This window comes from Epinephelus lanceolatus, chromosome 21 (assembly GCF_041903045.1).
Source record: "Epinephelus lanceolatus isolate andai-2023 chromosome 21, ASM4190304v1, whole genome shotgun sequence".
NCBI classification, from domain to species: Eukaryota; Metazoa; Chordata; class Actinopteri; order Perciformes; family Serranidae; genus Epinephelus; species Epinephelus lanceolatus.
This window is the reverse complement of record NC_135754.1, coordinates 19,065,009-19,080,106: the sequence shown is the minus strand read 5'-3', so window position 1 is coordinate 19,080,106 and position 15,098 is coordinate 19,065,009. Positions and strand designations below refer to the sequence as shown.

At 42.9% G+C, this 15,098-nt stretch overlaps 1 protein-coding gene across 1 annotated transcript in view; it reads left to right on the top strand.

The window, feature by feature from the left end:
* Positions 1 to 15,098, top strand: part of LOC117247519 (double C2-like domain-containing protein alpha) — a 43,730-nt gene that overhangs the window by 6,159 nt on the left and 22,473 nt on the right. Inside the window, exons 2-6 of the mRNA XM_078163366.1 lie at positions 517 to 857; positions 2,620 to 2,699; positions 6,398 to 6,472; positions 6,731 to 6,840; positions 12,891 to 13,017. Coding sequence (XP_078019492.1) covers positions 517 to 857; positions 2,620 to 2,699; positions 6,398 to 6,472; positions 6,731 to 6,840; positions 12,891 to 13,017 — 733 coding nt within the window. The remainder of the gene's footprint in view (positions 1 to 516; positions 858 to 2,619; positions 2,700 to 6,397; positions 6,473 to 6,730; positions 6,841 to 12,890; positions 13,018 to 15,098) is intronic.

Below are 15,098 nucleotides of genomic sequence, written 5' to 3'. Positions count from 1 at the left end.
GCGTACTGCCATTTCTTAGAGGATGATTAGGATTCGGGGGAGACCCCTATTGTCCGTTATCCTTTATTCTCGCTGATAGGCTTGAGATTATTCAGATGCATTCAATTGAAATGCAAATTTGTGCACATCCTCTGCTGTATTTTGTCATCTTATGAGTAATGTCTTTCTTTTAAAGGAGTTCTAATTATGTTGAAAGAGGTTTCAGTGCGAGAGCTGTTTGAGATAAACGCTTCCTATCACAAGTTCTCCTTGACTGTATGGAAAATGAGAAACTCCTTTTAGGTGTGATGATATCTTAGTGATGGCCAGACACAAGATCCTATTTATCACCAGCCATCTCACTTAGCTCACCTTGTTTTGCTTGGAGGTGAAATTGAGAACAACAGCTCATATCTGTGGATCAATGTCTTCACTCCGTCTTCAGCTGAATGCATTCTGAAATTCCAATTACTGTATCGCCTGTCAAGTTATGTGATTTTTCTCTCCCTCCATCGATCTCTGTCTCTTCCCCTGCAGCCCTATGACTGTCCGTAAAGGAAAACGTTTAGCCATCTCCATCCAGGAGCACATGGCCATCGACGTATGCCCGGGCCCAATCCGCCCCATCCGCCAAATCTCTGCCTACTTCCCTCGCCTGTCACCCACTTCCTCCTTCTCCGAGCCGCTCTCGCCAAATCAGGTGGCAGCTCCCACCGCGCTCAGCCCTGGCAGTGCGGGCCAAGGTGGAGGGGCCACCGGGGGAGGAGGGAGCAGCAGTCTGCTGTCACCAGGAGTGGCGGGCGGAGGGGGCTCATTGTCAGCCATGAGCAGCATGGACACCTCCATCGAGATCGACAGCTGTGACAGCGATGATAACAGTGAGTCACCTGAAAGTAACGACCTGGTTTCACTGAAGCTGCTCGAGCCCAAGAATAGAAATGAACCCAACACAGATGTGGGTTTGGGACAAAAGGCCTGGAATGATTCAAAGAAATCAAAGTTGATGGATTAACCATCGAAATTCTTTGCAATCTTTGAAACATGGGTCTTTGACTTCACACAGACGCAAAACAAAGGCAGGCTTCTCATTTATATTCTACCAGCTGATAGCCAGCTAACGTAAGATAATGCTTGTGCTAAAATTTAAAGGGATAGTTTGGATCTTTCAAAGCGAGGCTGTATGAGGTACTTATCCATAGCCAGTGTATTACATACAGTAGATGTCAGTTAGCACTCTTCCAGTATGGAGAAGCAGACATGGAGGCTAAACAATGTACTGCTGTGGACGGGAACAGCAGCAAAACATATCCTAGCTACGTTCGGTGAAGGTTCTCAGTCATCCAGGTCATGGTAATCTTAAGTGCTATATCGTAGGCAACTGGACTTACTTGAGTTTCTTGAAGACGTTTCGCCTCTCATCTCTCATCCAAGAAGCCTCTTCTTCAGAACTACAGAAGCCTCTTGGATGAGAGCCAAAATGTCTTCAAGAAACTTGCAAGTCAAATTGCAAATGATATAGCACATTAAAACATCAATATCAGTTTACATGTATGCTTTATTTAGAAAATTTAACTGCTTTACCTTGAGGTCAGAAAGCAATTTCAGACAGGGAAATGAAGCTGTTATACTGCTCTCTTCAAAACCTGACTCAATTGAGAAAAGGCTTCAGAATCTTACAGGACGCAAACACCGCTCTCTCGGGTGAAAGTCGGTGTTTGTTGGACCCAACCAAAACCCCTTCCACCCGCCCCACTCGGCTTTTCGGCGCCTTAAGTTTGGTCCATGGCCCGCTGCATTTCCCCATGGCACTGCCGAGCGGCATTAAAGTATAACGGCAACTGGCTGCGTATCTTCCCAATGTTAAAGGACGCCTTTTTCTTTGGTTTCTGACGCCGCAAGTCACTGCGTAAGCGCCAGATTTCAACGACTTCACAGTGAGACTGTGCTGTTTGATGAAAGCATAGATTGGAAACTGAAACTGGTAATAATTTCTCTGTCTGACAGAAGGAAAAAGCAGTAAAAAATACTTTTGATATAGCATACACTTAAACTGTTATAAATTCTTTTAGGTGGGACTTTTTTTTTAGGTGGCTAAAATACATTTTGCTGCTGCCGCCTCCGTCCACAGCAGTACATTGCTTGTCTTCTATGTCAGCACTCCCACCACTTCCCCAAAGTGAGGGCGTGCTGACTGACATAGACAGTAGACCTAGGTAATACACTGACAATGGATAAGTACCTCATACAACCCCACCTCAAAAAAATCTGAACTCTCTCTTTAATGAGATGGTTTAAAGACAGCTGCTTTAAAGTGTTTTCCATTTCATTTGTTTTGACAGGAGAACCCTGAAAGTGTGGTCTTAAAAGAACATTTTGGGAATTACACTTATTTGCTTCCTTGCTGAGAGTAATATGAGTGGATTGATACCCCTCTCATATCTGAGTGTCATTACGCTTCTAATCTAACTCCCAGCACGAAAGTGAATGTCATTTTCACTATGTTAAAATGTCCTTCTGAGTGTCTACAATGTGTTAGAAAGTTTTCCCCGATTGTCCTTATTTTTTTTTCCTGCCATCGTTCTCATCAGCTGAAAAGCAATTACCAAAAGAACTGAAGCATTTTTATCTACTGCCTTCCAGCCTCCTTGGGGACGTTAGAGTTTGATCTACTGTACGAGAGAGCCACCAGTTCCTTACACTGCACCGTCCTGAGAGCAAAGGTAAATACTGTCCTCTAAAAACGCCACTGGAGCCAACACAGGTAGTTTGTCTAGTCGCAGTGGGGAGTAAATATTTCATTTACCTCTGTATTGGTCATATTTGTGTGTTCAACAGGTGACACAAAAAAGCATTTTTCTATCGCTATCCTGTAAATAAAAACATGCCCGAGGGTAGAGACAAAACGGTGTACTGAAGACCCAAATGTCTGAAAGGCAAAGGCAGATGTCATATTTTTCATTTAAAGATAACACACAATGACTGGGCAGCTCACTCAGGATTTTTAACTACATTCAGAGTGCCTCGAATGCATTTTTGGACTGCCTGTATGTGCTGGTCTTTTACACCAAGTGAGCTGCGAGTTGATGTTTTTTATCTCTATGTGACTATTTGCCCATTCTTTGAAGAGCACCTCATTTTTTTTAACAACCAACTACACAGAGCCTTAAACCTGTGCAGCACTCCCTATCTTTTCTCTCATATTTTTCATTATTGGCCCTTGAAAATGTAAAGTGCAAAATGGGTCGTTTTGTGAGCAACAGGCACTTCACCAAAGTTTACACAGATGAATATTTCAGTATGTCCTGCAACAAATACAATCTTTGATTGATGTGTCAGATTTAAAGGGTTCTTACATCATCAGATATGACACATATGACAAGCCAAGGTTGCAATTTGTTGCCATCTTTAGATGCCAAAATAGAGATGTGATCTCATTTCCAGAAGGCGTCTATACGTATGTAGGCATTTTGTGTGTAGAATTACATGTTGTCTTCATGATTAAATTGAACAAGATACGAAGCTCATTATGCCCAGTTGACTACCCATGCGTATATTGAGCTCAGGAAAAAAAAAAAAAAAAAAAAAAAAAAAACTGGGACCGCTCTAGTGCATTTGATTAATAGCGTCAGCTGTGATTGATTATGGTTGCTCTGCAGGAGCAGGGTTGGAGACGCCTGATTAAGATTATGTCATTGGATGTATAAGCGGCCTCGATCAGATGATATCCGTTGGGTGCCGATTGTACATGCTCTGTCTGCCATGCAAGCTACAGCTACCACAAGGAGGAGAAGACTAACAACCCGGATAGGAAAGCCACCAGAGAAACTGAAGTGGCTTTTAAGCACTTCCTTTCTGCAGTTAATTGTGAGTTTCCAGCTGGCAACGGACATCAATATGTCGTGAGACGTGGGACTCCCAATGTCAGAAAGACATAAAATTTTGTTTGGAATGAAAATCGGGTTGATGATATTTCAAATGTCTGACGTGGATGTTGTTGTGAGGATTTTTCTTCATACCTTATGCCTAAATGTCGTTATTCTACACGAAGATAACGCTGGCATGAGACGTTTTGCAGATGTTGGATTTTGGTTACCTAACAACACAACTTCAAACCAACAAAATATCAACATCATCTGTAGTTAGTATTCTACGTCAAATTGAAGTTGGCATTAGACATCCTGACATTGAATTTTGGTCAGCTTAAGGCACAATCTAAGGGTGCTTTCAGACCTAGAGTTGTCTTGCTTTGGTCTGAATCATGGACTCATTTTGTTACAAAGTTGCATAATTGCCTAGAGTTGATTTGTGTTCTAGCGGCAACATTTACAAGCGGACCAGATCAAATGCCTTGTGTGAGAAAGCTGCTCTTGATTGGTCAGAATTTCCATGCGGGAAAAATCCAGGAAGTACACAAAACGTTGACTTGTAAGATAAATGTGACACTTTCTAATGTCACAATGGAGGGACAACTACGCAGGTTGATTTTAGCGCTGGTCATCGTGGACTATATTGCTTGCATTGTTCATTTTAGTCAAACCATACAGTTTGAAAACGAGGCGTGGCTCCAACTAGAAAACAATGTTTTGATGCATTGGATGTGCTGAATGTGCATATTAAGGCAGTACAGGAGGAGGTGCACATTAATAATCCTCCAGGACTGTAACATGCTCATGTTTAACCCAAACATCGCACCAGAGTTCGTTTGTAACCAGACCGAGACCACCTCTTCAAGAAGGTTTGGGTGCGCACCAGAGTGTAATTGCTGTGTTCACACCTGCCCAAATGAACCGTACTTAGGGGGCAAACGAACTTGAGTTCAACTGAACCGAACCAAACAGGGCAGGTGTGAAAGCACTCTAAATACAACCAAACAAACATCTACAGACGCCGTTGGCCAGCTGTGTTGTTTAAATTTCTGTATTCGTTGCTCAATACAGATCGAATAATGGGTAGTTGTTGATATAGAGTAACCCTCAAATCTTGTTAAATTAAACATGAAGACAACAAGGAAGGAACTTGTGACTACACAAGATGCCAACTTATAGACACCTTTTCACACAAGTTTTCATGGTCCTAGCAATGAGTCCATATTGCTATTTTGGCATTGACTCTGGCTTGTCATACTTGCCATATATCAGATTCTACTTATGTTAGAGCACCTGAAGTTTGGTATAACATCAATCAAATACTGTATTTTTAGCCTTAAATATAGAAATGTCCATATGCATGTATTCTGAGGGCTGTCTGGGGCCTCAAAACCACACATTTTATACTGTTTTTCTATTTTCAAGGGCCAGTAATGTAAAATATGACATCTGCTTCTGCTTTTCAATCATTTACGTTGTGCACTGTTTTGTCCGTGCCCCTAAGAAATTTTATGGCGCTAGAAGTTCTATGTCTGAAGATACTGAACCTTAAAAATTACTTCTCCCAAAGGACTTTTTCAGGGGGAAAAAATGACATAATTCCCTGTGGCAGAACACAATGCGATCCTCAAAATTCAGCCAGAATATTTCACACAGCACACAGAAAGTTTCAACACAATCTTAAATGTGAACAAAAAACCTCTCTCTGATTTGACATGGACTAACCCTAAACTAAGACTATGAACATGGCACATGGAAACATTATACCTCCTACATCCAACTGCTCCAGCTTCAGAGTCCAGATTTCTCCTTAGTCATTAGCTCAAGGTCCACACAGTTAAATATCTTCAGTGTCATACTTGCGTTTGGCCATGTCGCCGAGCTAGTTTGCTGTCTCTTTCCAAGTAGCTGTCCGTTAGTCACTCACTCTACAGCAGTAAGGGCACTTGAAAATAAAAGCTCTGTGCCAGAAATTCATTCTACTTAAAAATGAAGTGTGTTTTATACAAACTTGAATTCAGAATGGACCTGTGACCCACTAGTTGGGAACCACTGTCTACATCAACATGTTAGCATCATCATTGTAAGCATGTTAGCATTTACCTCAAGCATTTACCTCAGAGAGCTTGTAGCGTGGCTGCAAACTCTTAATCTGGGTTCCTTTTTATTTCTAACTCTAACTTAAAAGTTTTGTAACTGGGTGTAATCACTGCAAATCATAATAAAAGCCTGTTTTTCTAGATATACAATGAAACACAGCTGAACAGCTTTTTGTTTCACTAATGTAAGAGAAACAAATTAAAAAAGTTACAGACTCCAACTTTTAGATTAGGTATTTAAATTGGTAGTATATCCTCTGCACTAAATGGTTATCTGAAAGTAAAACTCCTCCTCCTCCTCCCTCTACTGCTGTGCTTTAGATTTAATTTGCAAATGAACTCCTCACCTCTCTGTCTGGTAATCGTTTAACATTTCATTACTGGTGTTGGCAGTTTGCACAATGTTCTCAATCAATTATTTTATATCTCTCTCATCACACTCTTCTGTATTAGGGTCTGAAGCCCATGGATTTCAACGGTTTGGCCGATCCTTATGTCAAGCTGCACCTGTTGCCAGGAGCCTGCAAGGTCTGATTTTATTATCAGGACATGGCTTTTTCCCCGCGTTCTTCTACAATTTAAAAGGACTTTGAGTAACCTGTTTGAGTTCACACTTTGTTCAGCTATAATATTGAGCTCCATCACCAAAGTGCATGTGCGGCTCGGTAAATCTGCCCTAAAACAAAATCACCTTGTCGCCAGTAAGAAGTTGTTTTTCCTTTGAGGTTTTTTTTGCTGTTTGCAGCTCTGAGATTGTTTCCCGCTCCTCTCTGCTGTGATGCACAGGCCAATAAACTGAAAACCAAGACCGTTCGCAACACGCTGAACCCTGTGTGGAACGAGACGCTCACCTACTGTGGGATCACCGAGGAAGACATGTACCGCAAAACACTCAGGTAAATGTTTGCTTTATGTCTGGCTATTTATGTCTCCTTCACTTCCTGCCTCTCTGCTCTGTCGAGTCCATCAGTACGCTGACTATTGCTTACAAAGGATTTCTTATCGTCTATCTCAATCACAGGCCTTTATCCTTTCTCTTCTCTCTCCTATCCTTTCTCTTCTCTCTCCTATCGCTGATCCTTTGATCCCCCTCTGTCACCTCACCTTCGTTCCTCCCCATCCTCACGTCTCTCCTGTCCACTGGGATCAGAAAAGATCTCCCCTCACTCTTTCTAAACCTTCCCTTTTTTTTGTCTTTCTTTCTGTCTGTCTCCCTGCCTTCCTCTCTTTCCAAGTCGCAGTGACAGATTGAGGTCAGACTAAGCACCACGGGGTGTTTTAATTTCATTGACCCCCTCCAGAGGTGACAAAAGCTGCGAATTGTCTCTGCCTGTGACTAAAACTTTGCCACTGCGCACGTGGGCGTGGGATTTAAATAGGATCGACGGTTGATCTCTCGGGGGAAATCAGAGAAACTGGCCCTGCAACCGGCCTTCGACACTGTTAATTCAGCAGAGGAAGTTTAACCCAATGAAACATTTAAACATGTTGACTTCACACACTGCAATGCACTGACATTTGAAAATGTCAACAATGTGACAATTTCATCACTTTTTTACATCCACGTAAATCTGGATTGTGTAATAGATGTAATAAAACTGTTAGGGTAAATTATGAAGTATTATTCCAACCCTTTACAGCCCTGACACACAAAGCCGATGGTCGGGTGTTGGTCACTGTTTGTGCCCTAGTTTTTTCGGTGCATCCTGCACTGTTGGCACTACTTGGCCCTTGTCAGCTTTATTTTGGCTGATTCAGCATGTTGAATCTGCACAGCAAAGCCCATCTGTGAATGAAATCCCCCTGACTGGCAACACAGGTTAGCGCACGGGAAGAGAAAAGGAAGTGAGGCAAGTAAACAAACAGCTTAAGTCAAGAGGACGTGAGATCGAAACAAACTTGTTGTATAAGGTACGATATTTTTTTTTAGTCACTGAACTCTTTAACAGAGACTACTGGTAACTATGTTTTTGTCCACTAGCACACAGATTGTGCTGTACTGTGCTAACTGGCTAACTAGCGTCTTGAACCCATTCTGTTGGTCTTCTTGTTTCCCTTTTTTAATGACGAATGCACACAACCGCTGCCTGCTGGTGTGAAGAGTTATTTCTCTCTTGCAGGCACAGAATGTATGTGATGGTTGGCTGCTGGCTGTCGACTTTTTGGCCAAGACACAGGCGACATTAGGCAGCGCAAAAGTTGGCCTTCGTTGCCCCTAGCTCTTGGTGTCGATTTGTTGTGTCTGGGCCTTGACAGTTAACACCCTTCACACTTTTAATAAACAGCTGTTGCAGATATCCATACATTTTAGAGTCAGTAGTTGTCTTGTAGTATGCTTTTCTAAACACACAGAAATTAACTAAATTCGCACTAGAGCTGCCCCCGACTAAGACTTTTCCTAGTCGACCAGTAGTCATCATGTATGGCCATTAGTTGACTAGTCGCCCGCATGTTTAAGATTTTAATTTAATTATTAAATGATATATTTTGGGCGGGGCAACACAATGGTTTGAGTTGAAGGTGTGAGAAAGAATAGTATCAGTAACATTGTTAACACTGTGCTACATTACAGAGAAATACAAAACCGTACTAATGAACCTTCATTAATACAGGCCTATATTTTATCTACAAGTGCACGTCACACACTGAGTGACCCGCCTGTTAATGACGCTGTCGGCAAAGCAGTAATGATTGTGGCTAATGGGCATGTAGCTACTTACAAGTTTAAATTAAATTCCCACAGGGTCCAGTCATATAGGTTTTGATTTATTTTGACAAGGCGCAGCTCCTAATAGAGTTTCACATTACTTTTTTTTTTTTGCGTCTTAGCAACCAATGAAATTTTGCCAACTAATGACCTTTCTGATCGACTAACATTTGGTTGACCATTAGGGGGCAGCCCTAATTCGCACGTCAATAATTTACTAAAACTGATGTTTTTGTCATGAGTACTTTCTCACAAATTACGCAGCAAAAAGGAATATACCTTTATTATCAGAGCAAGGTTAATTTTTCAGAGCTTTCGCACCGTGAACAGAGGCATCCACCAATCACGTCATGCCTATACTTATGAGAACTATGAAAAAGCTTCATGGACACTCCGTAGTCTGAACCAAAATGGCAAACTTCACTGTCTTCTTGACAAAGGCAGCACAGCAGATCCACTTCTTCCATTCTTCGTCGTCGTCCTCCGCTTATCCGGGTCCGGGTCGCGGGGACAGCAGCCTCAGCAAAGAAGCCCAGACAGTCCTCTCCCCTGCCACTTCTGTCAGCTCTTCCGCGGAAACCCCGAGGCCTTCCCAGGCCAGCCGGGTGATGTAGTCCCTCCAGCATGTTCTGGGGCGGCCCCGAGGTCTCCTCCCGGTTGGACATGCCCGAAACACCTCCCAAGGGAGGCGTCCGGAAGGCATCCTTACCAGATGCCCGAACCACCTCAACTGGCTCCTCTCGATGTGGAGGAGCAGAGGCTCTACTCCATTCTTATCTTTCATAATAAAAGCCCTTAACATATATACTGCATGTCTGTTCACCCAAGGGAACTCAAATTTTGCTTAAGAGAAACTTAAGAGAAGCTCACAGCAGCTTCGGCTATACGGTAACCATACAGACTGACAGACACTGCTCTGGGTCAATAGGATCCTGGTAGTTGTTGCAAATTTTGCAAATCTATGCACATTTTATTGAACAGGTGCTGCAACTCTCGCAAATTTGCATCACTGATGACATGATTAGTTTTGATGCTAAATATTCACAGGTGCGTATTTTGCATTTTTGTGTCGTTTCTTCACACAACCCTGGTGCATAAAAAGTGATTTATAGTGCCTTAAAATTCAAAAGCCAGACTCCTTCTGGTGTATCTGCAAGCTTAAACAGCAGGGTTTCCTCTCAGACCTGCAATTTTTTTCAGAGTTTCAACACTTTCAATACAGGAAGAAATCCATCACCGTAAAGGGAGGTTTTCCAATTTCTCCACTGACAGCAGCTTCATTCGACCAGAACTCAATGTAACCACGAGATATGCCACTGTTTGAAAAAGGGCAAGGCTCTTTTTTTACACCACTTTTTCTAAACTATAAAAAAGCACAGCTCTGTTAATGTTTCTGCTTCAAACTTCAAACCAGCATCTGCACCAAACTGCAGTGTGTCCACTGACAAATGGCCTCATGATGACAGGAAGTCATGATTTACCATCCTTATCATGTCTTTTATTTAAAGCTATAGTGCGTAACTTCTGTCGCCTCCTAGCGGATAATGCGTTATTACAACTAATAAGCCGGCGGCACTTCCATGTACACAGAGTAACACTTGCCTTTGTGGTAGGATCCACTTCTGAACCGTGTCTCGGCCGCTTCTCCACCATGTTGCTTTCTCTTTCTACCTGCACTCTACCTCTTGCTATGATACTCTCCGCTCTTCCTCTCCCTCCCTTCTTGTTGTGAGGAAGCATTTCCTGTGTGCCAGCGCGGGAATGTCGCTGGTCGACACGCATACTAAAAATGATATATATTGAAAAATACGCGAGAAGTTAGAGGAGCCGATCGGCTTAATCAGCATTGTGTCATCTCCTCTAGCAGTGGCTTGGGTGAAACGGACATTTACGGACCTGTAGAAGTTACGCACTATAGCTTTAATTCACAGCTGTCTGTAGGCTATTGGTCTGTCAACTTTTTCACTATATGGAACTGATTTATGGAAGTTTGGTGGGCGCAGAGCCCGGTCCAAAACTGTAGTAAAGTGCAATGTACCATACTGCAGCTAGTAAAACTTAATGTGGTTTTTGGTCATTACATCATTAATAACATAGGTCCATTTAAGCTAATTGTAATTGTCACCACAACGTAATTATAAATGTAACTTAGTGATATACAAAAATAATTTCTGCAACACCAAGGGTCAGCATGCCCGTATCCCCGCCCCGACAGGCACCCGACCCCTGTGCCAGTCCCTGCAGGTGCTGGGCCCACAGGGTGGTGGCTCCATGTTAGTCATTTGGGGTGAGCCCGACCGAGTCCCATGACCCAAGGCCCAGCCACTAGACGTTCGTTGGCGAGCTCCCCGCAGGTCTGGCTCCGGAGGGGGGCCCCAGAATCCCCATACTGGGCAAGGTACTCTGGCCCTGAACATGCCGTTTCATCACCTCCTGGGCACGTCCCACTGGCAGGAGGCCCCGGGGCAGACACAGAACACACTGGAGGGATTACATATCTCATCTGGCCTGGGAACGCCTTGGGGTGCCCCAGGAGGAACTGGAAAGTGTTGCTGGGGAGAGGGACGTCTGGGGTGCTTTGCTAGGCCTGCTGCCCCTGCGACCTAATGTCTGAAAAGCAGTTGAAAATGGATGGATGGATGGATGGATAGACAAACATGATTTCTTGGAGTAGGGGGGACAAAACTATGAGATACTAAGTCAACTTTTTGATGCATGTCTCTTAATTTTGAGTTATTAGACTAAAGTTTTACTTTATTTTCATTGCTGTCATATCTAACTTTCCACTCATTTTTTTCCCGGCAGAAATTATCTTCTGTAAGAGCGACTATATCGTCAACTGAGACATTTCAAAAAGCCTTTAAATTACACTGTGTTAAACAGTACCAGTGAACATCTTCAGTAGTTACGTCTGACATGGACATTTAAAGTTGGTGACAGCTGGTGCTGATTAGATTAATCACCCTGCTTCAACGGCATTATAAAATCTTCTTGATGTAGTCGAAAATGCGAGCAGTCACAGCGACAGTATAATGTGTATGTTACCGCCTGCTGTGTAACTGTAGAAACCGTACATCCATGTCACAGTATGACTCTACGCTTCACACTTGACTTTCTGACCTATCGTACACGCTCACCACTCTCCATCCTCAAGCCCTTTTCATCGCAGCCGTCCTTTACTCATACATCTAACAGGCCGTCTTTCACCTCTCAGCTCTGACTGATTTCATCTCTCTTTATTCTTTCTCTGCCTCTCCCCACAGCCTTTTTCTTTCTTCCATTTTCATTCTTCCCATTTTTTGCTGCCATTGGATTCTGAAGGGCTCATAAGCTACTCGGCTCGGGGGACGCTGACACATATCTGGCGTCCCCAGGCAACTGGCCCCTTGCACCTTCTTCATTTCTGCATTACCATGTTTTATTACCGGAACCTGAAGGCAGCAGGTGACTGAGATATTTTACTCCTGTGGCCGTGAATTAAGTTAGAAGACGAATAAAACTTCTCTGACAGATTGCATTCTGGGGTTTTCTTCTCGTCATCGTGTGTCTTTCATTCACATTTACATAAAGCACAGAAAGAGGCAATCATACCGGATGTCTAACCTGTAGTAGCATACTGATTTTCCACTTCTGCCTACAGTATAGTCATGCACATTTGTGCGCATTAATAAGTCCTCACACACACACTCACAGATTTAAATAAATGCTTTCGTCTTATCTCTCCTTCTCACCCACATCACTCCATCCCTCGCTGCGGCTTTTGATTTTACATACACAACCAGCCTCCATCTCCCTCACTCCTCTCTGTTGCTCCCACCCAGTTATGCATTTCGGGTGACATCATGGCGTAATGGTGTAAACGTTTGCCAGCCCCATGAATATGGATTGACTTAACCTTGCATGATGCACTTTCACACTATTTAAATTCCCACAGCAGGGAAAATGGTAATTACTTGTACAGTGTGCGAACGCAGATGCTGGATCTATACGTAGGTTTTTCTTCTATTCAGGTCAGGTCCATGTCAACAGTTTCCCTCTCTCATTATAATGTTTCCACAGCATTAGGAATAATTATGAGTCATATGCGACGTTGTTTAACTAACTTTCTCACCCTGCTCACACATTCATACGTCTATATTTTACTCTGCCTCATTAATCAGCTTCACTTACTCTTCACGTTCCTTCTCTCCCCACCTTCCTCCTTTTTGTACCCCCCCCCCCTCTGTCTCTCGCTCCCAGGGTGTCAGTGTGCGACGAAGACAAGCTGACACATAATGAGTTCATCGGGGAATCGCGGGTGGCCCTGCGTCGCGTGAAGCCTGACCAGACCAAACACTTTAACATCTGTCTGGAGCATCCACCTCCTGTGAGAAGAAGAGACGGGGGGGGCGGGGGGGCAGAAGGAATAAAAAGGCAGGATAGGAAAGACAGACTAAAAGAAAGGAAAGAGGGAAATGAGAGTTTAAGACAGATGAATTACTTGAGGGTACAGTAAAATTCAATATATTAGGGTCCCTTGTGTGACTCACAACCTCATCTTTTAACGTAGGAAGCGGGGGAAAGGTGGAAATGAGAAAAAGAGGGGAGGCAGGAAATTGTTTACAGGCTAACAAGGAGACGTTAAAATATCGATATTTAGTACAGCGATGACGACCGCACACCTGGGTCTCATACATACAAAACAACAAATGTGTCTGTACAATCTCTGTAGCATCGTTAGAGCCAAACAGATGTGTCCCAGAAGCTGCTGGACAAAACACTGACTGATATTGATATTTGAGAGTAAACAGAAAATAATAGGCAGGTTTTCCTGCGACATAAACACAGAATCATAAATATTTACAGCAAGGATCCTTGAAATGTGTTTATGAGCGTTGTCAGAGAGAAATATACCGAGGCAGGCGTTTTACAGCCAAACATTATACTTTATACTTACAAATGGCAATAACACAAAAGACAAAAGTAGAAAAAAAGTAAAAAAAAAAGTAAATTCAGAACAGCAAACTGTAGAGTTGGCTGTACCCGACTGAATTATGTCAGTCGAGTCAGATGTTGCTGTTCAATACCAATATTAGACTATTCATCCCTTTGAGTGTCATAACAAATTACTTCGTCCTCCAGAGCTCCTAACGGTGCTAACGCCACACTGACTGATAACTGCCTTTTAACTCTGTATATGGATGCACCCCTTTCAGGCTAATATTACTAGGTAATGTTAATATATGCTAACTTTAGCGACTATTTTTACCTGAAATGCCATTAATATGAAGTCTGGGTCATGGCTAAAAACACGGAGAAGTTGTAATATCACATTATATTTGACCTTTCGCTAAGCCCCGCCCCTTTGTGATGACATCTTTTTTTCACTGTTAAAATCATTAAAAAGCAAAAGCAGCATGTGTATACATTCAATAGGCTATATCTTCAGTAGCTAGCTAGCTAACCCTACACTTTTCAGGGTTTGATTTTGGTTTTGGAGCAGGGAAGAAACGTATATCTTTTTCTGACCTCTCCAGGTAACGAGTATCATTAATACACTACGTGCCCCAGACACAACATTTATCTCCAAATCTACAAAACCAGCCTGAAAATGGGGGAAATCTGAAACGATTACATTAGAGTCAATGGAGCACAGCTGCCTGCCCTCCATCTCGACAGCGCTACCAAATGATGTTATATGCAAAGAAGCTATATAGTAAATAAGCCAAGTTAGCCCTCCAAGCTATTGCGTGTTAACAACGCTAACAATGTTAGCGTTTGTTTTGTCTGAGTCTGACTGGGTAAACATTCTCTTCCTCTGGGCAGCTGCCTCCATCTCACTCAGACTCACCCTGGGTCTGAGTCCGCAGCTGTCTGTACCAAAGAGCTGCATGAAAGCGAGGAGTGCTCACTCTGCAGCTACATCTAGGGGCAATAACATCCTCAGAGGTACACTAACGTACTGAAGTAACTGACAAACAACTAAAAATGACCGCTCAAATTAGAGAATTTTAGCAAAATGAGGGGTCTAAGAATGAAGATTAGCAACATCAACTTTCAGAGGGCAGCCCCTAACAGTCCATTAAAACAAATACAACAAAAAATGTGAAAGAAATAATTCAAGGGTTTTGGAAATACACTTATGAGTCTATGTGATTACATTACATGGCCGAAAATATGTAGACACTCGAATAAAATATGCAGACACTCCATTATCACTCCAGCATAACATCCAGCTGTGGTTGTTGAACATTCATTTCACAACCACAAAACCATGAGCATTAATGTACTGTCTGCTCCTGTAGGAAGACTTTCTGCCAGATAGTAAAATCTGGCTGCTGGGATTTGCTCACATTCAGCCACAAAAGAAAGCAACAGCGAGGTCAGCCACTATTGTGGAGCTTAAGGCCTGGCTCGCAGTCACTATTCAGACTCATCTGAAAGGAGTTGGATGATATCGAGGTCAGG